Genomic DNA, 26,726 nt, shown 5'->3' with positions numbered 1-26,726 from the left:
CTGTGTTCCTAACATGTTACCATGACATTTACTTCTTCCTGGATGCCCTGAAAAGCAAACTAAAACCCTGAGACTTTAGGTCACATTTGGGATCAGATGTTACAAAGGAGAGATGATGTATTACTTAAGATTGTGATAGGGCTAGAGTTTTTGAAAATGTTCAAATGCGAGTATCAATTTTTATGTTCAGCCTTTCTTACCTCCCCCTCACCTCTCCTGCCCAATAAATCAGACCTTCCCCCAACCTCTGTGGTAACATACGGTATGACTGAGGCTGACTTGGTTTAAACAAGCAAGTCTGCTTCTGCTACACACTCTGGGATTCACACTCCAGCTTTGAAAGAAAAAAGGTGTAAATAAAAGGTGCTAGACAGAGCTGCCAGATCTGAGGAGAAAAATGAAGCCAAAATGGCTTCCAGATATACTTTGGGTAGCTGGGGAATGTATATTTTTTTTTAAAAAAAAACCAACCGCCCCCCCCCAAGATGACAAATGCTTCAATCCTATCCACATTTACACCAGAAGAAGAATATAGATGTTGCATCTATAGGGGTTGCTAGATCTCCTGAGGGAACCTTGGAGCAAAGTTGCAGGCATTTTGACAGATCAAGGGCACAGCCTGGTGGTGCTTAGAAGGGCCATGCAGTGTCAATGGAACTAAAGACCTAGCCACCATCCTGTCTCTCACAGTGACTAAACCTGATGCTTTGGGGAAGTTCGGCATATACCCATGGTGACTTGTAGCCACTGAGAACATATCCTCCATGTCACCTACTAGGGCAATGTGCAGATGGGTTTGGAGCCACAGTCTGAAGGATGTGGTGCTAGCAGTAAAATGGCTCCCAAGAGAAAACAGCCTGTCCCCTTGGCCTCAGTTTTTAATTTTCTCCAGAGAACCTGAGGAGGCAGGCAAACCTGTGAAAACTACTAGATATCCTGTCCAACTATACCACGCACCCCCAAACTGCGGCCCTCCAGATGTTTTGGCCTACAGCTCCCATGACCCCTAGCTAACAGGACCAGTGGTCGGGGAAGATGGGAACTGTAGTCCAAAACATCTGGAGGGCCAAAGTTTGGGGATGCCTGAACTATACTGCGCCTCCTTCCCACTATGGATCAAGTCCCCAGGCTACCCCTCAGTCTCACCCAAGAACAGGCTGTAGTAGCTGGAAGTCTAACTGTGGGTTTAAACCAGGCATAGGCAAACTCGGCTCTCCATACGTTTTGGGACTACAACTCCCATCATCCCTAGCTAACATGACCAGTGGTCAGGGATGATGGGAGTTGTAGTCCCAAAACATCTGGAGGGCTGAGTTTTGCTTATTCCTAGTTTAAATCATGTTCAGTGCAGCAGTCAGCCACAGTCCAAAGGGTGTGTGGGGGAGATATCTGGGGGGAAATGGCCTGTAATGTTGAGATCCTGACTCGTTCACAGCCCAGCAATGAGTAGGGAAATTAAAGAGTGAGGGAGCTGGGTGGAGGAGAGAGCAATGAGGAAGGCCAACAGAGATTAGCAGGGTGTTTTTTTTAATTGCAATCTTTAACTGTACATGGGTTAGGAGAAGCAAACAAAGCAAACACATTCTCAGGAAACAAAGCAAATCTATGTAAGAACGTATCAAGAGACAAATGTATGAATGCACCAGTTGGTTGTGCTATTGGACCATGCTTTGGGAACATGTTCACACTTGCAGGCTTGTCTGGCTATACCAGAGTAATAAGAATTTGGCCTCTACCATCTCAAGGAGGATCAGGCCCATGAATTCTTATCTTACATTTTGAATTTGGTATGAATTTGGTACATGGCAAGTCTGGAGAGAGAGAGAGAGAGAGAAATCCTGCTACATTTCCTTTAAAATTCTTAAAATTCCTAGAAAGGGAAAAGGCAGCATAGAAAGGATTAGGCCACTTAAAATCATAGAAACATAGAAACTGAAAGCATTTTATTTACTTTCAACATTTATATGCTACCTTTTGGGAACAGGGCAGCAAACACTAACTTAAAACAGTAACTAAAATACGATCAAAACAAAGCACACATCAAAACTACCAGTAAAATACACCATCAGCGCAAACAACTTCAGCATCATACTTTTAAAAGCCTGCAAATAGAGAGTGTTGGCCAGTAGCCAGAAAATTAGCAGTAATTGGGCCAGGCTAACTGGTTGAGCAATGTGGTCCACTATCTAGACACCACTACAGAAAAGGGCCCATTCATTGTACTGTATCCCTGTCACACCTCAGACTGCAAGGGGATATGGAGCAGCAGCTTCATAGGTGATGTCAAAGGATGAACAGATTCATAGTACTTCTTATGGGACATGTACGAGACGTTTAACGTGTTTGCTCACCTATGGGAGCCATATATGGCCACTGTCACCATTCACACTCCCACTGGAAACTTTATTATGGGACAGCAATACTTATTTACTAAAAACAGAGGGGCCAGTTCTTTGCCCAAATTCACTGGGATTGATGGGATGTAATTCTTTTCACTGATGAGGGAAAGGTATTCTGTACATGTTTAGAGACACAATTTTTAAACTATTTCATATGCACCTTGACTATATCCCAATACTTAAATCTATATACTTAAATGCAGGAGTACAAACATAGCCTTACTCTCCAGTTCGCACTGTTGAACGTGGCTATTGCAAGAGGATTAGCAGTTGTAACTTCAAATATTTGGGAATGGGCACCTTCTTCTCAGTCCATGCAAAACAGCATGGAATCTGGCAAACTGGATCACACCAGTATCTATTTCTCTGGTACAGAACTAAAAAAAATTGTGTCAAAAGGTCTGTAAGAAATGGCTAATTGCCAGGATTTCTCAGCTTGACCATAATTGCATTTTTTGGTCCAGAATTAAGAAGTTGGCAGGTGATGTTTTTATGGACATTGCTACATGTCTGGGTATTTTATATACCGGTGTAAGACCACTACACCAAAAGATTTCTTCTTCCAAGTATATAAAATGTTAACTTGGGCATGTTTTTTTTTTGCAAACTGATTGTAAAAAAAGAATTCTAGTAGGATTGCTTATGTAATCCTCTAACTCTTTTTATTGCTGGGATTATAAAATGTGAAAAGGTGAACTTGTGCCAGATAGAACGGATATCCTGTTACAATTTCTTTCCTAGATCACTATGTCTCAGGGAAACTAAATTTAACATATTCCTTATAGATTTGTAATAATGAAACACAGGTACTCCATAGATTTATCACAGTACTTTTATGGGCATAAAAGACTAAATACTGCATTCCTGAGACAACCAACCCTGAAGACCAGCACATTCAGTTCATTGGGCTGCAGGGTAAGATGTGAAGCAGAGAAAGATCATACTGCCTTGTGTCCCAGCATTGATTAAGGAGCCTTTGAAATTATTGAAAAAGGTAGTCAATTCTGATTTTAATCAAATATCGTCAAACACAAGTTCAAACCTTCGAAGTGTACTAAATTAGTGTTTCTCTGCATTGTGTTCAGAATAACTGCATGAAATACGTACTGACAGCTATAATGCACTGTTGAAATAATGTAAATAACTCAGTTGTGTTAAATATATGGATATTGCAAAAAGCCATTATTTCAGTACATAATGGCAGATTTTCAAAATCAATGGACTGTAGGTTGGGATTTTTAACATTTGAAAATGCTGCCCCTTAAAGGTAAATATTACAATTTGCTTTTCATGAAAACAGAAAATAAGGTGAAGAGAAAACACATATGCTTAAATATAGCTTTCCAAGTAAGGTATGCTAAGATCTAAAAGATGTATAGAGGTTTAGGTAGCAAAAATAAAATTTCTAAGGAGAGCTTCCAGGTGCTTCTAAACCAGGCTTGGGTAACTTGTGATTCTTCAGAGGTTGCTGGATTCCAGTTTCCATAAACCCCAGCTGGTGTGACTAATGATCAGAGGTGATGACAGTTGTAATCTAGCAACATATGGAGAGTCCCAAAAATCCACACCCCTGCTTTATACTTTGTCTGTCTAGCCTAGGATTTATCTGAACCCTGTTCTTAAGTCCCATTCATAGTCAATATATTATTGAAATGGATAAGGCCAAACAGTGGTATAAAAATGAGAACCCCTATTAAAAGAATTCAACATAAATGACATGCCTGAATTAATGAAGGAAACTCCCTCTCAACCAGTGCTCACCTTACTCCTGTAATGGAGTAATACACAATTGCTTCTAATCAGAAATGCTTTTGTACATCTCTTTGCACCAAATCTAGGTTAATTTCCTTTAAACATTCTTTTTATAAAGCAGATAGTAACAATGTTTATAGAAGAGCTTCTCCCAAATAGATTCAATTTGAACTTAAGTCTCGTTCATTTCAAAAAGAGAAAACTAAATTTATTGCTAGGGCCACATGTAAGTTAACAAGTCAGTTAGTTGAGGGCGGCTTTTGGGGTGCGGCACAGAAACTTGTCTGAAGAACTCAGTCCCTCTGTGCATTGAAATAACTCTCTCTGCTTTTGGGCCTGCCTTTTCATCTCTTCCAGCATCTCTTGCCTATGGTGACAAGGGAAAAAGTGTAATTGATTATGATTGAAATTAATTTAAAGAAAAAGCCATTAAATTTAAGGAAGGTCAAGAGAAACCTAGAAAGCGAATACATTGCAGAAAATTAGGGCTACTTTCACAATGGTCATTTACTTTGAAAGAGCCACATTCTGATTATTCATTTTTTATAAGGCATCTGCACATCATGAACAAAACACAAGGACAGACAACCACATTGAGAGGGACATAGTCTGGCTGAAGTTTATCTTCAGGTATGCCTAAATGAGCCCACCATTATAAAAAGGGAAAGCACACTTCAAATTTTTTAAAAAGAAGTTTTTTTTAAAAAAAAAGTTAATGCAATTGTGCAGACATGTTCTGCTCACAAGGGATTATCACAAGTAAAACAACATTTAATTTTAAATGCTAGGAAAATGACAAGTCCATGCAACAAAGTACAAAAGTTAGAGGCAATATGTGGACTGGTGGAATAAGTGCACAAGTTTAACTGTACACTACAGTATAAGGCAACATAGCAAATATACAAGGATGTCTAAAACAAGAAAGGAGATTCTGATTAAACATCAGGAAGAACTTTCTGACAGTAAGAGCTGTTCAACATTGGAATGATCTCCCTTGGGAGGCTGTGGACTCTCCTTAACTGGAGGTTTTAAAGCAGAGGTTTAATGGCCATCTATCATGGATAATTTAGCGGAGATTTCTGCATTGCAGGGAGTTGGACTAGATGACCCTTCGGGTCCCTTCCAACGCTACAGTTCTAAGCTATCTGAGCCGCCATGACAGTTCTTAGTGCGAGCAAACAAGCAACCACGCATTGGCTGTGCAAACAGCTGATCGTGGAAAGACAGTCCAGTCTCCTTCATGTTGAGATTGTAATGTATAAAGCTGTACTTAACAAGCTCTTTAAATACCTGAAAACCAACAGGTTATACTTGCTAAGTTGATCAAATTTCCTCATTTCTCTCCGGTGTCTCCGATAAGTCTTCCTGAAATCTTTGTGCCTCTGGCGGAGGCTCTTAAAACTTTGCTTGATCACTTCTGCATATGTCTGGGCAGAATCCGTGATTTTAGAAGTAAAGGAAAATTCTAATCCAATTGCTTACCTCAAGCATGCCAAGGAGAACATGTACTGAGCTTTTGGGGGTTTGGGTTAGGTGGGGTGAGGGGAAGCATATTCCGTAATGATGTGGGAATAAAACTCAGTCAATGGCAGCTATATGGATAATGCAAAATTATTTTTCAGAAATCTTTTTAATATATATATATATATACTACTACATCAGCCACCAGTTGAGATTGACATTAGTAGCAGCTTGGGGGAGGAAGCACCAATCTGCAAAGGACCCTTAACATCTGGCTACTTCAGCAGCCATTTCCAGGCCAGGGTTATTTCCTCCAAGACCTGTTGTGCGACACAGAAATTCATCAGCAGAACAAAGTTTGGGCATCCAAAGACTGGAAGGTGAGGGAGGCATTTGCCTCACCTGTAATTCTTGCATCCACCACCAGGAGCCAAGGAACTAAGTAGATACAGCCAGGGTGAGAAAGCCCTGCCCCATGAGTGGTACTCTAATATCCGAATTGGTTTTGTACAGCATTTTAACAATACACTCTCCCAAGGACTTTGGTTAGTGTTGTTGTTGTTTAGTCGTTTAGTCGTGTCCGACTCTTCGTGACCCCATGGACTAGAGCACGCCAGGCACTCCTGTCTTCCACTGCCTCCCGCAGTTTGGTATAAATATTTCAACTACACAGATGTAAATATATTGAAACAAATGGGCTTAAGCATGCATAGCTGCGCTGGATAGGGGCCATTATCTTTAAATATGAGTCTAAAGTAGACTGAAGGTTCAGAGTAGGATTTTGTAAGAGCCGAAGACCACAAATAGAGAATTAAGAACTGCATGCCCTCCTACTTTCTAAATTATACTGGTAAAAACAGCCCCATATTTGTTTCTGGGCATGCAATTTGGCTCGAGTGGACTATGAAATGGCCAAGGAAAGTCAATGGTTGCAACCCAATGAAACTCCTAAACAAAAGGCAATACACCTGTGCTCCTTTTGTGCTCTTTCTAACCCAGAAGTCCTCAGCCCTAGTAAATGATAAGGTGCTTTATAATTCAGAATTTAAAACTTAAGTTTGATGGTTCTGCAGCACAGGTTGGTTACTTAATCATAAAAGAGAAAAAAATCTTGTGAGTGTGAACTTGTCTTCCATACGGGGAACTAGTTTGCAGACAGGGTTGTTGCATCTTTAACTATAACATATTAAATCAGCTCCTAAATCATTCTCTAGCTGTGCTTTTTCTGTTTCTGCTGACAAAATTGCTGTCCTCTCCTCTAAGAAGCAGTACTATTTTACGTCTGCTTTAATTACATTTTAATGGTTGACTTTTCTATATTTTTAATTTGTTCTATTTTATGTGTGTAAGTCCCCTTGAGTGGGGACTTTTTCCAGACTGGGAAAAACTACTACTACTACTACTACTACTACTACTAACAACAACAACAACAACAACAACAACAACAACAACAACAAAACTGTGTTTTTAAGCATCCTACTTTCAGGGAACCCTTTCTATATTGAATTGTCTCCCAAGGAAGGATGGGAGAGAAATTTGATTCAGGTTTGCATTTAAAGGTGACTCTCATCAAATTTGCACTTTTTGAAACAATATGAGAACAAGAACACAGCCATCCTTCAGAATTAGCACTTATCCAATTTTACAATGCAGTTCTCTAACCAAGTCGCCTGTTTACAAAAATACATATATGAGGTCAAAATGTGCATTAAAATGAACATATTAGTGAAAATAACACAAAAAAAATGTTTAGGAGAAATTGCTTGTAAAAATGTGCACATTAAATTGCATGGAAAAGGTGTTCGGACAAATTCACAAAAAAATGCCAAATAATTTTTTTTTAATGACAAATTCCTGCAGAAATGCTGGGAACTGAAAAATGAGAAACTGAGAGAACCAAAATTGACAGACATCTAAGAATTGATTTAGGGCACAAGGTTTCAGCTAGGCTTATCTGGCCTAACCCATGAGATACTGAGAGCACATCCAGTACTTCACTACTGTTCTGCATTATTTCACAGAAAGAACAGGAACACTGAGCAAACTGTTATTCAAGTTTGTCTTCCTTCATGATAGTCTCACTCAAGAATTCCTGACAGAGGTTCAGAGGAATTGCATGGTTCCCAGAACATAGTCAAACAATGATTTTTGTTTATTTAAATTGACACTACACCCCTTGACACCTAGGACTCTTATGTGGCTTTGTTTCAACTGTTAAGTGTGGACATTTCTTTAAAAACAGCAAGCCTGATGCTCTAATGTCCTAAATACAAGCTATAAACCGATCAACATACTGCATAATGTACTGTACGTAAGTAATTCTGAATTGGTGAATCACGAATAAAAACGTAGTTATATAAAATAATTTCCCATCCTCCTTTTTCTTGAACAGTTCATAAGGATATGGTATTGGCTTGCAGATCGCCCTCCTACTTAAAAATGTGTCACATCCTGCTTTTGATACAGCATTCCGCTTCTGAAGAAAGTGCTGAATTAGTGGGCAGTGACCATGAATATTCAGGTGGTGCCAGGTGTACTCAGGACCAGAACTGGCTGGGTGTGACTAGAAGATAAATGAGGACAGTGGTTACTTCTATCACACTCAGATTTGTGGATGTAGCATCTTACAACTGTAATTGTTTCCATCCAGAGTGAATGATCACAGAACTTTGATAATACATTCAAACTGTCCACAACAACCACTGCTGACACCCTGTTAATAGCTTCTCAAAGTCTTCCTGATGGCAAAAGGCATGTAGTATTCAACATTTGGTAATAGCTGGCAGCTATTCATTCTATTTCACTTTACATGCAACAGAATTCAGTATACTTTATGTAGATGCATTTGTTCCTTTAACCTATCAGGGGAAGTAACAAATCAAAAGCAGTAAAAATTTCACATTTAGTCTGCATTTCAGGACAGAAACCTTGAATTGTTGCATCCAATTTTCATAACAAAAACCAAAGGGAAAGATTTGAAATATCTTTAGAATGTCAATTGTTTTACAAATATACATCATTCTTCTAGATCTAGAAGATACATTATTGTATCCCTGATTTTTTATTTCCTACAGATTGTTCATTGGCACAATAATGTAGCCACCTCACCTTTACAGCTCGCTATATTTAATATCCTAATGTGAGCCCCTCAATAATGGGAAGGGTTGACCCATGGCTGAGCAGGGCTCACAGATGCTTTTTGCATGAATGACATGTATGTGCATGGTTTCACGTTTTCTGTGGTTCCACTAGCATTTTTTAAAACTCGCCTTTCTGCAGGTTACAGTCTTTCTGCATGAGTGATGCCTTGTGGTCAGCCTGGCTGTGGCCCCTCATACTTCCATGTGGGTAGTTTTCAAACATGAACCAGCTCACAGATAATCTGGGACTGCTCTCTGATTGATATAACTGCTCATTCAAGATGCTCATTAAGCTTGTATCCTTTAAGGTGCTGGTTTTAACCTTTAAAACCCAATATGGCCTAGGACCCTCATACTTACGGGACCGCCTCTCCTAGTGGCCTTCGAAACTCTTCCCACTGGCCCATATAAGGCCAGCACAAATAGTTGGGCCTGGTGAGCAGTTAATGTTCCCAACCCTTAAAGTTATAATTCGTGGGTTGCCATCTGATTCTATTCTGACCTTAGCTTGATTTTAAGTTGTATTTTAATTTTTTGATTCTATGTTTTTAATGTACTATATATTCTGATGTTAGCTGCCCTGAGCCTGGTCCTGGCCGGGGTATTATTATTATTATTATTATTATTAATAATCCTAGCTGAATAAACTCTTTTTTGTACTGAATTCAAAGGACATCTTTATAAACAGTAGGGATATGTTACTATCTTATCCTCAAGTAATTCTGCTATTTTAAAATGTCCCCTCTACATGAATTACATTACCTCTCGAGGAAGCAAAGCAATCTTCATTTTCTTTTTTGATGAGCGATGATCCTTGTATGACAAATACTGCTCATCATCCTCTTTAGTCCTCAAAGAGTGAAAATATAGACTCATTTTTTCTAGGGGTTGGGAGAGGGAGAAAAAAGCTTCTCAGTTGTTATGTAAGCTGTCTCTTAATTTAAAAAGAATGATATATAATAAACAACAACTACTACTTTTTATTTATACCCTGCCCTCCCCGGCCAAGACCGGGCTCAGGGCGGCTAACACTAAATATAAAATACAATAAAAAACATTTTTTATAAAACCAGTTGATTAAAATACAGCTTAAAATAAAACTTAAATTGAACATGCTTTACCCAAAAAACCCATGCTTTACCCAAAGGAGAGATTTATTCATATGTGAAAGAAAGCTGTTCAAAGGTGAGCTCTTTCAACATAACATGGAAATCTTTACTGTATTTCAAGGAGACCTTATGCATTCCTACACATAATGGGTGCAGCAAGATTATGGCAGGTTGCGTGAAGCTACTATATGCAGGCCCGAACTGCACAATCTGTACATTACAAAATCCAAGTGAACAGTTTGTGCAATATGAACCAATACACAGGTGCCTCTACGTTGCTACAGAAATGTGACATCCAATATGCAGAGACTGGGTAGGCCCTGGGTAGGGACAGCCTGGGCAATCCTGATCTCCAACTATGCATATATGACTCATGAATCAATGAGTTTTATAAAAGTGTAAATAAGGGCATTTCCAGGTATGGATTTTTTTTACATAAAATAAAATAAAAAGTCCTGAAAATTGTGTGAATTTCTGAATTTAACATGCAGCCTAGATCAGGCTACCACAATCTGGTGACTTCCAGATGTTTTGGACTACAACTTGCAGCTGTGCTAGCTGGGTCTGATGGACATTGTAATCCAAACCATCTAAAGGGCACCATGTTAGGAAAGGTGGATCTACACTGTACTTTTTCCTTGTGCACTACTGGAATAATGCTACATGTACTTGAGAAAACTTCCAAACATCTCCCTAGCCCTCTGAATAGGCTAACTTGGTAGTACTGGATGCTGTAGACATTGGTCTAGACCCAAATTCATTCAAAGTCTGTTATCTCTCTCATTTTTGCTTAAAACATCAACTAATACCATTTTAAAACACTATTATCCCATTCCTGGTCTTTGGCTTAGGCAGGAAAGTGGCCCAGCCAAGCATGTGAGGTCTTATTAAAGCCAGGGTACTGACCAACAGGAAAGCTGTCTCAACAGTAGCAACAAGGTTATCAAGAATCAGAGGGTCAAGTGCTGAACAGTTAGGAAGCCAACCAGGGGAATACCAGAACCAGAAACCAAGGAGGTGTTCCATAGTGCTATTTTACCAAAGATAGTGGCTTCAGGTTTAGAAGTCAGATTTACTGAACCACCCATCTGGGGGCCCTGATCTGAACCATGCTTAAGAGTAACCATTCCTCCCAAGTAGAGTTCTGAAATGGGATGTCTCATGCTGTCAGGCAAGCACTGCACTTTCTAATCTGGGTTTTGGATAACTGTAATCTTCTGCTGCTGCATTCCCAGCTGAACTGGTGCAGGTTTGGGATTAGGCAAGCACACACTGTCTCTACTCCTGGTGGTGTTCTGCATTATCCTTCTCTCCAAGGCATACCAATTGTATAAGGTTGCCTCTCCAACAAGTAACTACTAATTCATCTACATCTCTTACTTATGAGTCATGACAACACACACTTGCATACACTCACTCAGAGAAAGCATGCCACACCAATGCTGTTAGTGCAATGGAGGACTCTGATGTTTACAACAGATCTTGCATACATTTATCATATTTTTAACTGTATTACCTTCCAAAGGAAACTCCTTTTGAATTTTTTTCTTGGAGGCAGACTTCTTGACTTTTTTAATGGATGCATGCTTCTGGATCACAAGAGATGAAGAAAAATTTCATACCACATTATGTTTTTACATCTTAAATTTGGGTGGGGAGGAGTGAGTTTGGAGATTTTAAAAAAGGAGGAAAGGACTTTAAATATTGGGGCATTATTTGGGTACCTTAGCATTTTAAATGTCTTTTTAATAGATCATTGCTCACTCTTATTTACCAAATGCAACACAGCATTGGGAAGAGTTACTGGTACTATTTTCTTAAAATCATTGTACAATGGGGATTATAGACCTTAAGTCATATGAGCAAATGCCTCAATCGATAAGAGCATCAGACTCTTAATCTCAAGGTTGTGGGTTCAAGCCCCAAGTAGGGCAAGATTCCTGTATTGCAGAGGGTTGGACTAAATGATCCTTGTAGTCACTTCCAACTGAACAATTCTATGAAAATTCCTTCAGTAGCACCTTATTCTATGAGTTCATCCTCCACCACTCCAGTATAATCTTTCACCTACCTTTAGAACACTTTGCCCATATTAACAGCTCCTTCCCCTATACTGATGCTTGCAAATGAAATAACCGTTTACCTTTTGGAGTTTCAATGGGTACTTCCGTGTAGTACTTGGTATCGTATAGTTGCTAAAGGAAATATTACAGCCTGTGGAAATCAAAGTTGCTTATTATAATTTACGGTATTTCCTTATTACCTATGATTGGGTGAATAGGGAATTCTCTCTCTGCCTGGGACACAGAACACACTCTCCACAATGCATACTTTATACTTCTTACATATGCAGTTTGTTTCTTTGGGGATTTCTCAGAATCCTATTGAAATGATGAGGGTTCTCCCTATGGAAGGCTATGCTCTACCCTAGCCAGTACATAGCAATCTTTCTTCCAACACCATCAGTTACGAGGCTCATATGGAAGCTGACCCCAAATGGTTCTAAACTAGCCAGGTACGAGCTGAACAATCATGAACACTTGAATATTTTGCTGATCCAAGGGGGTAAATCCCATCAAAACAGGGAAGTGAATAAAAGGCAGTGCTCCCTTCACAGCTCCTAGGAAAGACAGTCCTCTGATCTATTGTACCTGGACTGAATCTCCTCCTACACCACAAATATACTATATCAAACCTCCTGGAAGTAGACATGTTGATTACACAGGGCTGTATCCAATACTACAGCTCTTTTCAAGTAGGAGAGTTACATGCACACAATGGAACTTTTTCTCCTGTGCTCTCCAGTCACATACCTGCCAAGTTGCTGTCAGAGAAATAAGGGACCGGGCCGGAAATAGCAGGCCGGAAGTAGCGCTGCCGCCATTTTGGAACTGGGTGGAGCATGCTCAAAGTGACTTTTGATGCTGCTTTGCCCAGTTCCAAAATGGCCGCCGCGCCAGAAGTCGCACTGCAGCCATTTTGGAACTGGGCAGAGCAGCATCAAAAGTCGCTTCTGAGCATGCTCCGCCCAGTTCCAAAATGGCAGCCGCACCAGAATAAACTGGGGGGGGGAAACGTTTTTTCAGCTAGGAACAGCTGGAAAAATGGGGATTTCCCGGGGAAAACAGGAGACTTGGCAGCTATATAGTCATCCCTGCTCAAAATCAGTTCCCGAACGTTGTGAGACCCTCCAAAGCAGATCTGCAGAGTGCACAGGTGAAACGAAATTCCCACTGTGCAAGTGGTATTCTGCTTGCCCAGCACTGGAATACAACCCACAATAATGAAACCTACAGAGAGGAAAACCCTCTTAAAAGCAATTTGCAAATACTGCCTCCAACAGAAAAAACCCAAGAAAGGTTCTTTACAAAACGACGCTTACCCACTATAGTGACTCCACGGCACCACAATCTGTGCTGGTGCAGAAATGGTTAAGAGATTGGAAATGTACAATAGGATTGCATACATGTGCAAATATATGCTTTCAAACTGCCTTCTCCAAGTATGAAACTGCTGAATTTTATCCTTTGCAAATGCTCCATTTTGAATCCAACCCGTTTTCCCCAACTAGAGAAAGGAAGTTCCCAAATAGGCAGGCAATTCCTAATTAGGACCACAGGCCAGACATTCCCCACCACTGGCCTAGTGTGTTGGACTAGGATGACCCAGACTCAAATCTTCACTCAGGCATAAGAAAAACCTTGGACCAATGAATGCTTCTCTGCTGAACCTAGTTCACAGGATTGATGTGAGAAAATAAGAGGGAGCAGAAAAACCCTGCCTTGAATTCCTTGGGAGAAATAGCAGGATGTTATCATCATCATCATCATCATCATCATCCACAACAACAACAGTGAAACACATACTGGCAACATCTGTAAAAGACGTCAAAGATTAAAACACGCTCCCACACTGGGCATTGTTACATGTCTTTCTTACAGCTTCCAGTAATTCTACATCACTTATCAATTTCTCCCAGTTGTCAATACATTATTAAAAAACAAGCAACCAAAAGGCACCCTCCCCCACCCACCCAAAATGCCCATTTTTAAAGCATCCTTAAACAGAAAGCTGAAAATAAATAAAATTGCATACAAAATGTAAATATTAGGAGAAAGCGACACACATTAAATGAATTTTCATGTGATTAATTTTTTTTGCAAAGAACTGAACTTTATATCTGAAAAATGAGAAACTGAAATTGAAAGATTTGCTCATCTTGACTTACCAGTCCCTAATTTTCCTTTTCCGGCCAACAAATCTTCTCTTCTGGATCGCTCTGGCTCTAACTGGGAATAATCCCATTTAGTATACCTCCCTGGTGCATTCAAGCTACCTACATGGAGCGAGGGGGAGGACATATAGTGAGAAGCAAAAGAATGCACTCGTTATTATCATCTATACACAGTAATTCATAACTTATTGGACAGTGTTATGTATGATTATGTTTTATGTTGGAAAAAGACAGTTCAGCCTCCACCCAAGAACTGAGGCATGCCCAATGGGTTTTTGACTTTTTTATGCCTTCATGCCATATTGAAAACTGTTTCTGAAGGATGCCTCACTTTCCAAAACCATTTCCAAAGTGGCATGGAGAATGGCAGTTTAATAAATACAATTGCAAATTCCCCCTTGGGCAATTATTATTCCTTAATAAATGTGTTCGTTCTCTTAAGGTACTACAGGACTGCTAGGTGCTTTTGTTACAGGAAACTAACATGGCTCTTCTCTGGAACTTATAACTAGTCAAGTGATTCTTTGGATTCGACTGTAGGGTAAGAGAAGGAAGCCTAAGGACAGCTTAAAAATGTCAAGATGAGAGAAATTTCTTGACTGAATGTCTCAAAGAGGGGAAAGGGGTGGCAGCTAACTGGTGATGTTATGTTGAAGGAGTGCTAAAAATAGTACTTCTTTCCTTAAAAAAATGTTTAGGGGTACTCTCATTTTGACTCAAGAAAATCACCATTTTATAGTTCAAATCGGGGGGGAAATAAATACAGTAAATGGACAAAAGTACAAAGATTCACAAAATGTTTAGGAGTATGTGTACCCCTGTGTACCCCCAGGAAAAAAGCACTGCCATAAATATTACTGTGTTGTGTGCAACATGGATCTCCAACCCAAGTCTATGCAGCTCCCTTCATAAGCAAGGAGAACAGGCCATCTCACCTTGCAGCCACTCGGAGAATACATCACAGAGCCCAGCCTTGAATTCATGTGTATTGAACCAGGACCTTGAGAAACAGTAGCAGAAGCAGGTGTACACAGCTTGACTCAGCAGTGAAGGGAAAAGCTAAAACCAAGGCAGAGGAAATCAGAGCTCAAACAAATTGGTTAACTGCAACTGTTAACTGTTAACATGTTAAGTTAATGATGTGGTCCACAATCATGCTGTGGGTTTTGAAATGCTAAATACCAGGTCAGGTGAGTGATTGTCACCACAGTACAGTGGCACCTCTGGTTACGAACTTAATTCATTCCGGAGGTCCGTTCTTAACCTGAAACCGTTCTTAACCTGAGGTACCACTAATGGGGCCTCCTGCTGCCGCCGCGCCGCAGGCACACGATTTCTGTTCTCATCCTGGGGCAAAGTTCTTAACCCGAGGTACTACTTCCGGGTTAGCGGAGTTTGTAACCTGAAGTGTTTGTAACCTCAGGTGTTTGTAACCCGAGGTACCACTGTACAAGGATAGGGGAGTATTAAGCCTTCCCAGCACAGTAACAGTAAAGCAATATCAGGGTGAAAATTAGCATTCGGAAAATATCTCTCATTGGCACAAATGGGAGTTTGCCCCCAAATGCTAACTGCCTCACAGGAGGGGAAGGGGCAATTTTTACCAAAATTATGGCTGGAGTCTTCATGTAGCACACTGTCAATGTCAATTGCCCTCTGCCCCACATCTGGTGTTTAATTTTTGAAAACCCACAACATGATTGCTAATCGTGTCATTAATATAGCATGTTGTTAGGCCAATATGTTGCTTATTCAAAGTTCTTATCTAGTGGCTTTTCACACTGGGTTCCAAGAACTTCAGGCTTCCTTAGAACTTTGTTAAAGGTTTTTAAATAAGATTTTATTGTAAGAATATTTTGTAAGCTGCTTTGAGAGCTTCAAGGGGGCTATAGAGCTGAATGTAAGTATTCTAAATAAAATCAGTAATGTAGACAAACATCCCTGAAAGTCAATCATTTCCATCAGTGCACAGCCCAAGAATGCTGCATGTGTTTTGCTGCATTCTCAGGTGAGACCATCTAAGGCAGTGGTGCAGCCAAACAGGCCAGGCACTGGTGCCCCATATAAAGTAAGGAATTGCAGAATCGTCCTGTGCTGTGCTGAGGATTAATGGCAAACGTGGAAGAGTTCCTTGGTAGCTGAAGATGGAACATTTGAAAAGCACTGAAATCTATAAATTGATCTCTTATTTAAACAAGATACATACACATACATGTATTGCTGTACCTGTCTGAACATGCATTTCTATGGTGAAGACTTCACACAAGAGGGAGCCTCAGAACCCCCTATTCTGGGGCATTTTCTTACAGTAAATAAAAAACAATAGCATTGAACAAGAACAAAACAAGAATATATTTCCCCAAAGTGCTCATTAGGCAATAGAACAGGGATGGGAATCCAGTGGTCCCTCAGATATTGTTGAGCTACCATAATCCCTATATCCCAAGGCTGATGGGATTTGGAATCCAACATCTGGAGGGTCACATTTCCCACATTTGCACTAGAGTGAAAAAAGCAGCACCAAAAATAAAAACCAAAAGAGCCTTAAAGAATCTCACTGCTCTCACTCTTTAATATAATACATTATTTGTTTTCAGTTAACCGGGAGCTTGATATTCTTCTAAAATTCTTCCAGCATTTGCAAAATCTAAAGCATTGTATCATGCTTAAAGCAGGTGTTTTTTTTACCAGCCTGATACTTCCCTGGTTGAAACCTGGTATCTCTTTACAAAAAAAAAATCATACTTACTGTAAGGATGAGTTCCTGATTGGCAACCTTGTGACAGCCCAACAGAACGCGAGAATAATTTTCTGAAATGCGTTCGAACAAACATCCCTGAATCTCTTGATTCGGCTATTGGGAGAGAAATAAAGGTGAGGCGTTTGCAATGAGGCTTCAGAATAAGGTAGAATAAACTGCAAAGCTACACATAGTGAAATGAAAGCTACTTATACTGTACATGAGACTGCCTTTGAAAAGCATACAGAAACTTCACCTGGTTCAAAATACAGCTGCCAGATCATTAGCTGGAGTTCACGGTAGTGAATTGGCTTCTGATTTGATACTGGACACAATACTAAGGGCTACTGCAGACATATAGTGTTAACTTGTCTGAGATCCAGGTATCTCTGATAATAAGTGCAACACCAGCTCTAAAAGCATTAGCTTTTATCATGGTTTGATAATGCTATTATACTGGTTTCTGTGTTAAACTGTTTCCTTTGCTACTGTTTTAAATGTTTTGTTGTGATTTTTTTATTATTTGTTGGCTGCTTTGTGAATCCCTGTGATTATACCGTAAACAATACTATTATAAAAATGATAAATAACTTAAAAGAAAGAAATGGCTACATAATGAAGAAAAGTAGGACAGGTGTTGGATTGTTGGATGTGGCAGTTGTCTAAATATAAGGGCCCCTCCAGACTGGTTTGTGTGGGTGGGTGGATTCTGCAAAATGCCATTGATTTAATGCATTTGTGCATTAGTGATGGATTGATACTGGATCATACACACATCAGTTTGCTTTATTAGCTGTTTGCCAATGCATCTCCAATGTTATTGCATGATGCCATCTTGAAGGGCGTTTTTGCACTGCAGTGCAACAAAAGCAAGACCAAAAAAAACCGGACTAGAAAAGTTACAGGATTTCAGCAGGAAGTTATGAGACATGCACTGACTGGAAACAGAATGTCTACCCTGAAACTTATTCAGGCACAAACTGCATTGAAAGCAGGACTGTGTATAACTGCCCCAACACAAAACATCAGGAATGCACAATAAAGAGGATGTCTAAAGCGTCCCTGAAAGATGATGCAAGACAGTCAGTGCTTATTTATTGACTTAACGGGCAGGCCATCCCTGTGTGGCACTGAAAGTGAGGCTAGCAAGCAGGTCCAAAGCAGAAGTTACAGGTTTTTTGTGCCTCTGCAATGCGATAAAAATAATAATCTGGAATCTTCATTTGCAGTTGCTGGGCTGGCACTAAAAGCATTAAAAGAGGAATGCACTGTCTCTAAAGAAACTGAGCAGCTGCAAATCAGAAACGAAAAATCAGGAGGAAAAATATATTCCAAGCCCCCAATATTCGGCCCTTATTCTTACATGATACAAGTGCAGAAACTGCCACCAGAAACTGTCCAGTACAATAGCTTGGATACATGGCGCATCGAAAAACTTTCGCAGCATCTTTGAAGCCCAGCGTGTCTTTAAAGAAATTAAACAGGAATATAATGGTCTTAAATCAAGATTATGGATTTTTATCATATTGCATGTGTTAATTAGCTAATCAATAAATGTAGCACCATGGCCTTGTTAATTGTAACTCTTTTGCTTTTGTGTAATTATTACTGTTGCTTACTTTTACTTTTACATTTACATTTCCTCTGACCTCACTCCTCTTCAGTCCCTCCTCCATACTATTGGTATATCCAAACTAGTCTTTAGTATGGGATGAGTGCTCCTCATCCTTGCAAGTTGTTTTTTTTTGTGTGTGTGTAATGGTCACATAATGTCATAGTCATCAAAAGGCAGGTCTACCCCTGTTCCCAATTTAATCTAAATTTACACTTTGTATAGAAAATCCAGTAAGTTTTTTTAAAAAAAAAACCTGTTGCCAACAATCTGTTTGCAACATCTCAATGACCCATTTACATTATTTAACTCCTGTCTGGAAAACCCACATGGTGTGTGTGTATGCCTGCCAATTTAGGATTAAATTTCATGCATCTGATGATTTCCAGTCCATGAAAGCTTATGCCATAATAAATCTGTTAATCTTTAAGGTGCCAAGAGACTCGTTATGGTCTAAGGAACATTGTAACGGGCTGGACTGAACCTTTGATTTTTTTTGCACTGGATTCTGGCTCTCCTGCATCTTCTCCCCCTCTTTTTTTAAAAAAATGTTACTTTGCTTACAGGGTGGCTTTCCCGTATCAGCACATGCAAATTTTATGCAAATATGTGTGATTGGCTGTGCCCCAGGTCTTTCAAAGGCCTAGCAATGCTCCTGATGGTCTAGAACAGAGCTTTCCAAACTTTTCATGTTGGTGACACACCTTTGGGACATGCATCATTTCGTAACACAGTAATTCAGTTTTACTAGCAAACCAGAGGTTAAACTAACCCCTTTCCAGCTCTGGGAGGAGCGCAGGGAGAGTTTGCACAACACACCAGCACACTGCAGCCAACACACAAATGTGTCAAGACTCACAGTTTGGAAAGCTCTGGTCTAGAAGTTTCAGGCCTTGATTTCGCATCCCGGTTTGTTGTCCAAAATTAACCAGAGTTTTCCAGTTGAGATATAATGGGGAAATGTGGTATAAAAAACACTGGATGTTTCAACTGTGCCTTGAGAGAGAATGAAGAATGGGAGGAGGAGGAGGAAGCAGGCAGGCACAACGCTCATTCTCAGGCCAATTAACCACGGCTATTACAGCAAGATCATAGCACCAGAACCAGATTATACACTTGAGCCAACTCCAGGTTTAAAGGAGCCCTGGTTAAAGTGTCCTTTAGTGAGCACTGTCCTCTGTCAGTGGGCCCTAACTTACCAAGCCGCAGTCGCAGCATTCCAAGTGGTGATAAGCAACTGGGACTATCTAACCATCGTTTTACCTGCCTACAATGCCACAAGGGTGATGCTAGCTTGAGCCACCTGGGGCTGTTCAGAGTGATAGACCAGGAAAACCAACAAAGGGGAGTGCGAGGGAAGGCATCAGATGTGACCCCTGCCAGGATGCTGTGGCCCTAGCAACCGCCTGAAGGTGCCTGGTGCTGACACTGTCCCAGCTACATAAATGCACATCAAAAAAGCATGTATGGCCCTACATTATCAATTCACCCCTACTACCTCCCTCGTCCAGCCTGCTATCAACTTCTGAATGTTTGAGATATGCAGCGTACCTTACCAACTGGTATTTTACCCTGGGCACGAATCACCTTCTCCAAAATTTCACTCAGCTCTATTCCATTTGGCAATGGTGTAGGTTTCTCCTTACAGTATCCTGGGTATTGATATAATTCCACAAGTTTATCCTTTTCTGTTACCATCTAGGGGTTAAATTAATACATAATTAATACATAAGAAATCAAGAAGACACTCCGCCCACAATTCAACCCAGTGAGCATCCTAAGGAATGTTGACATTCCAAAGTTTCTGGGACTCACCAGAATCCTGACAAAAATCACCTTCATACACAGCAATGGTTGACTATTAACAAATCTAGCCTTAGCTCCCCCTCCCCATCTAGAATAAGGTACTAAGCTTGTTTCCAGGACTGTGGTGAGTTAAAGGATGTGGGAAAACCTTTGAACATTCAAAAGCACTGTACTGTACAAATGCTAATGACTAGTGTTATATAAATGAAACAATAATTATAGGAGTGTATAATGGATTAAAAAGACCAACTGATTCATGATGAGACCTTCCTAGGCACTTATGTCACAATACATCTCATTCTTCCTGAGCATTTAGGATTCTGCATCTTTCTAATATGCACAGGAATCAATGACCCCTGATCCCTCACAAGCCATCATACCTTTTTCTGAGCTGTTTTCTCTGCAGCATGCTTCCCAGTCTTCTGCATCACCTTCTGATCTCTCTCTGCAGCATAAGGGGGAAAATGGCCACCCTTAGCATCTGAAGAGCATCTTAGGACGAAATGGACTATCTTTTCGCAGGAATTAGTTAAGTCAGAGCACTGGATTTGGGGTTGTGGTTTGCAGATATTTTTGCTCCACCAGAAAAATGAAGTAGCCTATTTTCCCCTTTCCACTGCACTCCACCACATGCCTGTGCCAGTTTTGAACGGTACTATAGTAGGTAGCAAAAGGATTCCAAGCAAAGGGAGCTTTCTGGTAACTTAGGTTTGTTATTTGTCAGTGGTTTGCATTGGTACTGTAGTGACCCCTGAATGAAGTGAGCCCATACAGATGACCAGGAGCCAGAGTGGCATAGTGGACAGCATGCAGAACCAATGCTTGTTACTGAGAAGCTTGGTTAAATTGGAACTCTAAACAGGCCTTGAGACTAAGTATATTTACTAGGGTTTTGCTCTGAGGAAAGAGCATAACACTAACATAAGTAATCAGAGAAAACTCAAATTGAATCATCATTTACTGAGGGGGGTTCCCAAAGCTTCCCACCAAAGTTTCCCCCCCACCCAGTGGCCTGCAAAAATGGGGAATTTCCCTGAAGTGACCAGTATTATGGTTGTATTTGCTTAATGAAATCCCCAGTGCCTAGTTCAAAGCCCTAATTTGACCATTAATTATCCTCTGCAAGTAACAGCTTCCCTCCAGTAAGCATCTTCTTCCCTAATTAAATTCAGCACCTTCTTTTGTATTTTCCAATATATCTAAGCTCAGTCCATGCCAGGAACACAGTTGCTTTCTTAAATGTACTTTGACTAAGATGCTCAAATGATTCTACTGCAACTCTGCACTGGGAAACCTAATTGTTGCGACTCATGACATCTCATGACTTGTTTTTATTATTAAATCTTATCGATGTCTGTCCCTCGACATCAGGGCGGGAAACCCTTTACAAATTCAGGCTAATGCTCACTGATAATTTTTTTCTCTATAACCAGACTCTTCTCACACTCCCAAGTTGTTCAGTATTTAGGGACACAAAAAGAGAGGCTAGAATGGTGGCAGTGTGGAGCCAAATAGCCATGTATTCCAACCTCAGTGCCTTGGAGAAAGAGTAAGACAAAACGGTGATATTTATCTCTCTCTCTAATCCTTCCTTAGGGAAGAGCTTATGGGAGGTCCCTATTTATTCACGCAACAACTTGGCCGACAGTAATTTATTGCCTAGAGTTCCTAACCGCAGTTAGCACAAATCATGGTTTGGCATGTCTGAACTGAGCTACAGGACAAAACACAAATTTACTCGAATAAATATGTTCTAACAATAACATCATTTTTAAGGGGTTAGAGCCTCCATTTCATATTTGGTAGTAATAATGCATACCTTTCACCCTAACTGTTCTCGATACTTTTCTGGATGGCTTGCGTCTCTTGAGCCCCATTCCCCCAATCACCTACAATGAGAAAAATAATGGGAAAAGGTGGTTAGGCACTAATTTCTTACAAGGTCCTGGAATTTACCTTCTTTGTATTAAATATGAGAGGCATTATTAATTCCCTCACTATCTTGTAATTCTTTTAACAAAAAACCTGAGCATTCTTCAGGAACCTAAGAAATGTATTTGAAATTAGGATTAGAAATGTGAGTAAAATAAAATATTTGACAACTAGATCTTGTCAATAAATGTATGTGCGTGAAAAATATGGGGATTAAAAAACTTGCAACATTTAGACCTAGCTGGTTGCGATAGCATCATTGCACCTGATGTCTCCTATTCTCTGGTTCAACACAGCTATATTAGTGCTGACCTAAAACTTCACCTCCGCTTTAAAAAAACGACAGCAGCAGCAACAATTGATTTTCAGTTTGTCATCAAAAAGGCTAAGAAATATACTTTGACCAAGCATCTATTATTCAGAAGCAGCATCTGAAAAACACAGTGGGATTCATTGTATAAAGTGCTGATAAGATTTCTTTACTCACTCCTTCACTACTGTCATATCTTTTCAGACCCAGTTCTAAGTGAGAAATTTTCTGGTTCACTTGTCCTATGCTGCCAATGACATACACTAACAGATATTTGTTAAGGAATATTTTGAAAACCTTCAAAGCATATGCAAAATTCTTCCTCCTCCTTTTTGTTAAACCTCCTATTAAAAAAAAAGGTAAAGGACCCCTGACAGTTAAGTCCAGTCGCAGACAACTCTGTGGTTGCGGCGCTCATCTCGCTTTACTGGCCAAGGGAGCCAGCATTTGTCTGCAGTTTTTCCGGGTCATGAGGCCAGCATGACTAAGCCGCTTCTGGTGCAACTGAACACCAAAACCAGAGCACATGGAAATGCCGTTTACCTTCCCGCCAGAGTGGTACCTATTTATCTACTTGCATTTTTGGCGTGCTTTCAAACTGCTAGGTTGGCAGGCTATTTTTTCTTTATAAACTGTTACATACCACCCCAATCTCCATGAGCAGTGTGAAATTCCAGGGGTTGCAGACATGCTTACTAGGGTCTGTATTACCTTTTGAGGCACAACAGAGACTGTGGTGTCTTTATAAGGTTTTATTACACATATATACAACCTGGAGGGATTGCAGGGCATTCACATCCTTTGAGGGCCTGGCTTCCCCCTTCAGTGCAGCATTGGTTTCAAAGGACAGCCACCTTATGTGATTCTTAGTTCCAGTCTCTCATCCCCAACTCACATGGAATCCTGCCCCTCCTCCTCCTCCTTGCTGTTAATTGACTCAAAGGACCTCCCCACAGTCTACAATCATTCAAAGTTGAAACCTAAATCTAGCCCACTAGCACTCAACAAAGAAGCCCCACTCCTCCTCGCCTGGCAGTCTTGACCTTTGATGGTTTCCTTGATGATCCATGACTGGCCTGTGTCCTCTGCTATTGGCCCATCTAGCTAGCTCTGCAAAGCTGGCTTGGCTGCTTAGCATAACTAAATCCAGGAGATTTCCATGTTTGGCAAAATTTAATCAAATCTTGATTAATTCTAACTTTTACTACATCCAGGAATTATTGGGAGGATCTTGCACACAGGAATTTAGGGGAATCTGGTCCCCACAAACCCTGCCCATCTGACTGGGTTGCTCCAGCCGCTCTGGGGACTTCCAAGATATATAAAAGCATAATAAAACATTAAACATTAATAAACTTCCCTATACAGGGCTACCTTCAGATGTCTTCTAAAGGAATGTTGCTCCGGCTTGGCAGTGTGTGAAGGTGGAGCCCAACTTTTTAAGCAATATGTTATGTGTATGTTGAGTCAACAAGTGTTCAACTGCCTGCCTGATTTAGACTGCTTGCTGCCCCATTGTATGCAAGACAAATAATAGTATTTCCTTATTTCAACTCATACAACTATCATGTAAGACTGATTGCAATTATATTTCTCTTTTTCATGACAAAATATATTCTTGACAAGTCCTGCTTTTTAGGGTGTAAACATGGCGTCGGGGGGACTTTTGCCGAATGTCAGGGGAAACCCGGATGTATGGTTAGGTTTCCCCCCAAAAAAGCTCAACAATGTGGGTTTTTTCTCCAAAAAAGCTCTACAACTTTGTGGGAATTTTACTCTTTGAAAAATGGGGTTCAGGTACCAAGTAAGTATTACCCATACGCTTTAAATTAAAGCAAAAGTTAAGCAGATATCTATAATACAAGCTATATATTTATTTACACATACATTGTTAACTATAGGAACAAAGGATACATCGTGGTTGGTCATCTAATTTGCAACTGATGGTATCACTTTTCTTTTCTTGGGTTGCTGATGGCAATATCAAGAATCCCTTTAAAGGGCTCACAAATGATTTAATAGTTACAAATTGCATCTTGAAATTACTAAACCCTAAAAATAAAAAAGTGGAGACAACACATTTATATTAAAAACACATTTCCCCACAAACTTCCTTATTATTTTGTTCCCAAAGCATGATCATACTTAAATTAATGTTTCCAATTTTTGGCTTGAGCTGATTTAATCTAGAGTGCTATTTTATGATTCCTCATGTGGAAACCAAAAGGGTTATAAAGATAACGCTTCTGCCCCACTCCCCACCACCAAATACAGCTTAGTAAAAGGAAGAAAGGGTCCCATGGGGGAAATTATCCTAATTTGTCTTCCTTAATTTGTAGTAATTACAGCTGCCAACTCAGAGGCAGCAATTTGGAATTCTAGCTGTAGTTAGCTATTCCCAGAAGAAATTTCAAGCCTGAAAATCACAACTATTAACTGCATTGTTCTCCACTGCACAGAGGGATAGCAAAGTATCAGGATTTTATGAAGCTACCAGAATTTTGTTTCTTGTTCTGACACACACATTAGTTTTCTTGCTAGTGTTGCTTTTTCATTCAAACTGTGAAGAGACACATAAAATTGTATGCCTTTGATTATAATTTTTCAAATATGAAAAATGTGTATGTTAGCATTCTGAGGCTGCAAGCATTATATACACTTCCTTCCGAGTTGTTGTTTAGTCGTTTAGTCATGTCCGACTCTTCATGACCCCATGGACCATAGCACGCCAGGCACTCCTGTCTTGCACTGCCTCCCACAGTTTGGTCAAACTCATGTTCGTAGCTTCGAGAACACTGTCCAACCATCTCGTCCTCTGTCCTTCCGAGTAAAAATGTGCAAATTCTAATCAGCCTAAAAGTATCATTACATTGCACAGTTGTACTCTCTACACAATTTGTCAACTTTATTTGCAACAAAACGTGTCCAAAACTTGAGTGCTTTGTATATCAATGTACAGCCCGATCCTGTGCATGTTTATTCAGAGGTGGAATGGGTCAAGATAGGGTGGGAGGAAGGGGTTTGTTTGTTTTTCTAAGAGTGTGCAAAGGTGGTTAAAAACATACTGTAAAGGTAAATTCCAAGCTAGTGATCACCAGGAAATTAAAACATGAAACTGAAATACCTTAATGACCTTCTATATATGCTAATGCTGCAGCTATGCAGGGTATAAAATTCTGATTGCCCCATCTCAAAAAGAACATTGTAGAACTGGGAAAGGGGCAGACAAAATAACCAAGGGCTTGGGAGAACCTTTCCTACAAGGAAATCCACGACTATTTCAAAATTAATCAGTAGCAACAGAAAACTGTCGATAAGAAAAGTATCAGCAGTTTACACCACATCTACACCAGGCATTTAAAGCACAATTACGCCACTTTTAACAGTCATGGATGGTGTTGATATGGTCTCTAGACTGAATTAAGAGAAGAACTGTCCACCAGGCATGCAGAGCGTTGCTGATGCAGATCTCCCAGACTGGTCGCCAGATTAAGACTGTGAAGAAAATGCCAGCAAAACCAGAACAACAAAACAGTCCATGTACTATTATCTCCCCCGTCCTTCCTTTGGGAAGCTTATAGAGGTTCATCAGGGGAAAAAAGCCGTTGATGGTCGACGTGAAAAAACGACGTTCCAACTTATTCGGGTGTTACATAGCATCGCAGTAACAGGGGCGCCCATACGCACCGGAGTGAAAGGGCGGGAAGAGACACCTCCTTGCCCACACAACTGTGGGGCTCTGTTTGTTCCTTATGGACCCTAACAGGACCAGTATCAGAAACGCTCCTTGTCATACCTATGCTGCCTCTCCAATCACGCCGGGGTCTCTGCCGACCCCGCCCACAACAGGCCCTTTTATGTCCTCCTCCCTGGGCGTTCTTCCGTCACCGTGGCAACTACTCAGAGCAAACCATTTATTTCTTGAACATTTATGCATCTCTAAAAGATAGCATTAGATGCCGGCTACGATTGGCGAATCTGCGTGTGAGATGCAATTCACTCACGAGCTCTGTTCGAGAGGGATAACACTGTTAACGTAATTTTAGAGCTCGGCCAAAACTCTTTTCTCTCTCTCCACCCCGCCGTTTATAAACAATGGTACGGTCCTAACAGCGAGGCTGCCCTTCGCTCCGCCTTTCCCGGCTGTTTGGGATACAACCATGACACGAAAAGAGAAGGGGTGTATTTTCTAATATCCTCACAAGCTTCCTCCAGACACAAATAATTTTAC

The 26,726-nt window shown here is 40.4% G+C and overlaps 1 protein-coding gene across 5 annotated transcripts; it reads right to left on the bottom strand.

Moving 5' to 3' along the window:
- Positions 1 to 1,510: 1,510 nt before the first annotated feature.
- On the bottom strand, positions 1,511 to 26,324 carry FAM227A (family with sequence similarity 227 member A). 5 transcript variants are annotated; one of them, XM_088676655.1, is made up of 16 exons: positions 26,183 to 26,324; positions 24,410 to 24,547; positions 22,673 to 22,758; positions 22,073 to 22,142; positions 20,634 to 20,698; positions 19,999 to 20,145; positions 18,199 to 18,300; positions 16,845 to 16,949; positions 15,031 to 15,154; positions 14,090 to 14,197; positions 12,005 to 12,075; positions 11,378 to 11,450; positions 9,515 to 9,633; positions 8,019 to 8,175; positions 5,442 to 5,592; positions 1,511 to 4,518 (listed from the first exon to the last, which is right to left on the bottom strand). In XM_088676655.1, the coding sequence occupies exons 2-16, from the start codon at positions 24,528 to 24,530 to the stop codon at positions 4,395 to 4,397; spliced, it is 1,623 nt and encodes a 540-aa protein (XP_088532781.1). In that variant the 5' UTR covers positions 24,531 to 24,547; positions 26,183 to 26,324; the 3' UTR covers positions 1,511 to 4,394. The 5 variants fall into 5 exon arrangements, with proteins under 5 accessions (XP_088532781.1, XP_088532784.1, XP_088532782.1 ...); XM_088676658.1 differs by having other exon boundaries at positions 11,378 to 11,447; XM_088676656.1 differs by having other exon boundaries at positions 26,292 to 26,324.
- Between the last annotated feature and the right edge of the window lie 402 nt (positions 26,325 to 26,726).

The sequence above is a fragment of the Zootoca vivipara genome, chromosome 9, assembly GCF_965207765.1.
Source record: "Zootoca vivipara chromosome 9, rZooViv2.hap1.1, whole genome shotgun sequence".
NCBI classification, from domain to species: domain Eukaryota; kingdom Metazoa; phylum Chordata; class Lepidosauria; order Squamata; family Lacertidae; genus Zootoca; species Zootoca vivipara.
The sequence above is the reverse complement of the archived record's forward strand: the minus strand, read 5'-3'. Positions and strand labels throughout refer to the sequence as shown.

Bases quoted from the DNA above. Each gene is read 5' to 3' on its own strand.
- FAM227A (XM_088676655.1), bottom strand. From the start codon at position 24,530: ATGCAATTTGTAACTATTAAATCATTTGTGAGCCCTTTAAAGGGATTC. The intron at 20,699-22,072 runs GTATGCATTATT...CTTATGCTGCAG, and splicing joins GAGAACAGTTAGGGTGAAAG to AGAGAGATCAGAAGGTGATG. The intron at 11,451-12,004 runs GTAAACGGTTAT...CTTGTGATCCAG, and splicing joins ACCCATTGAAACTCCAAAAG to AAGCATGCATCCATTAAAAA.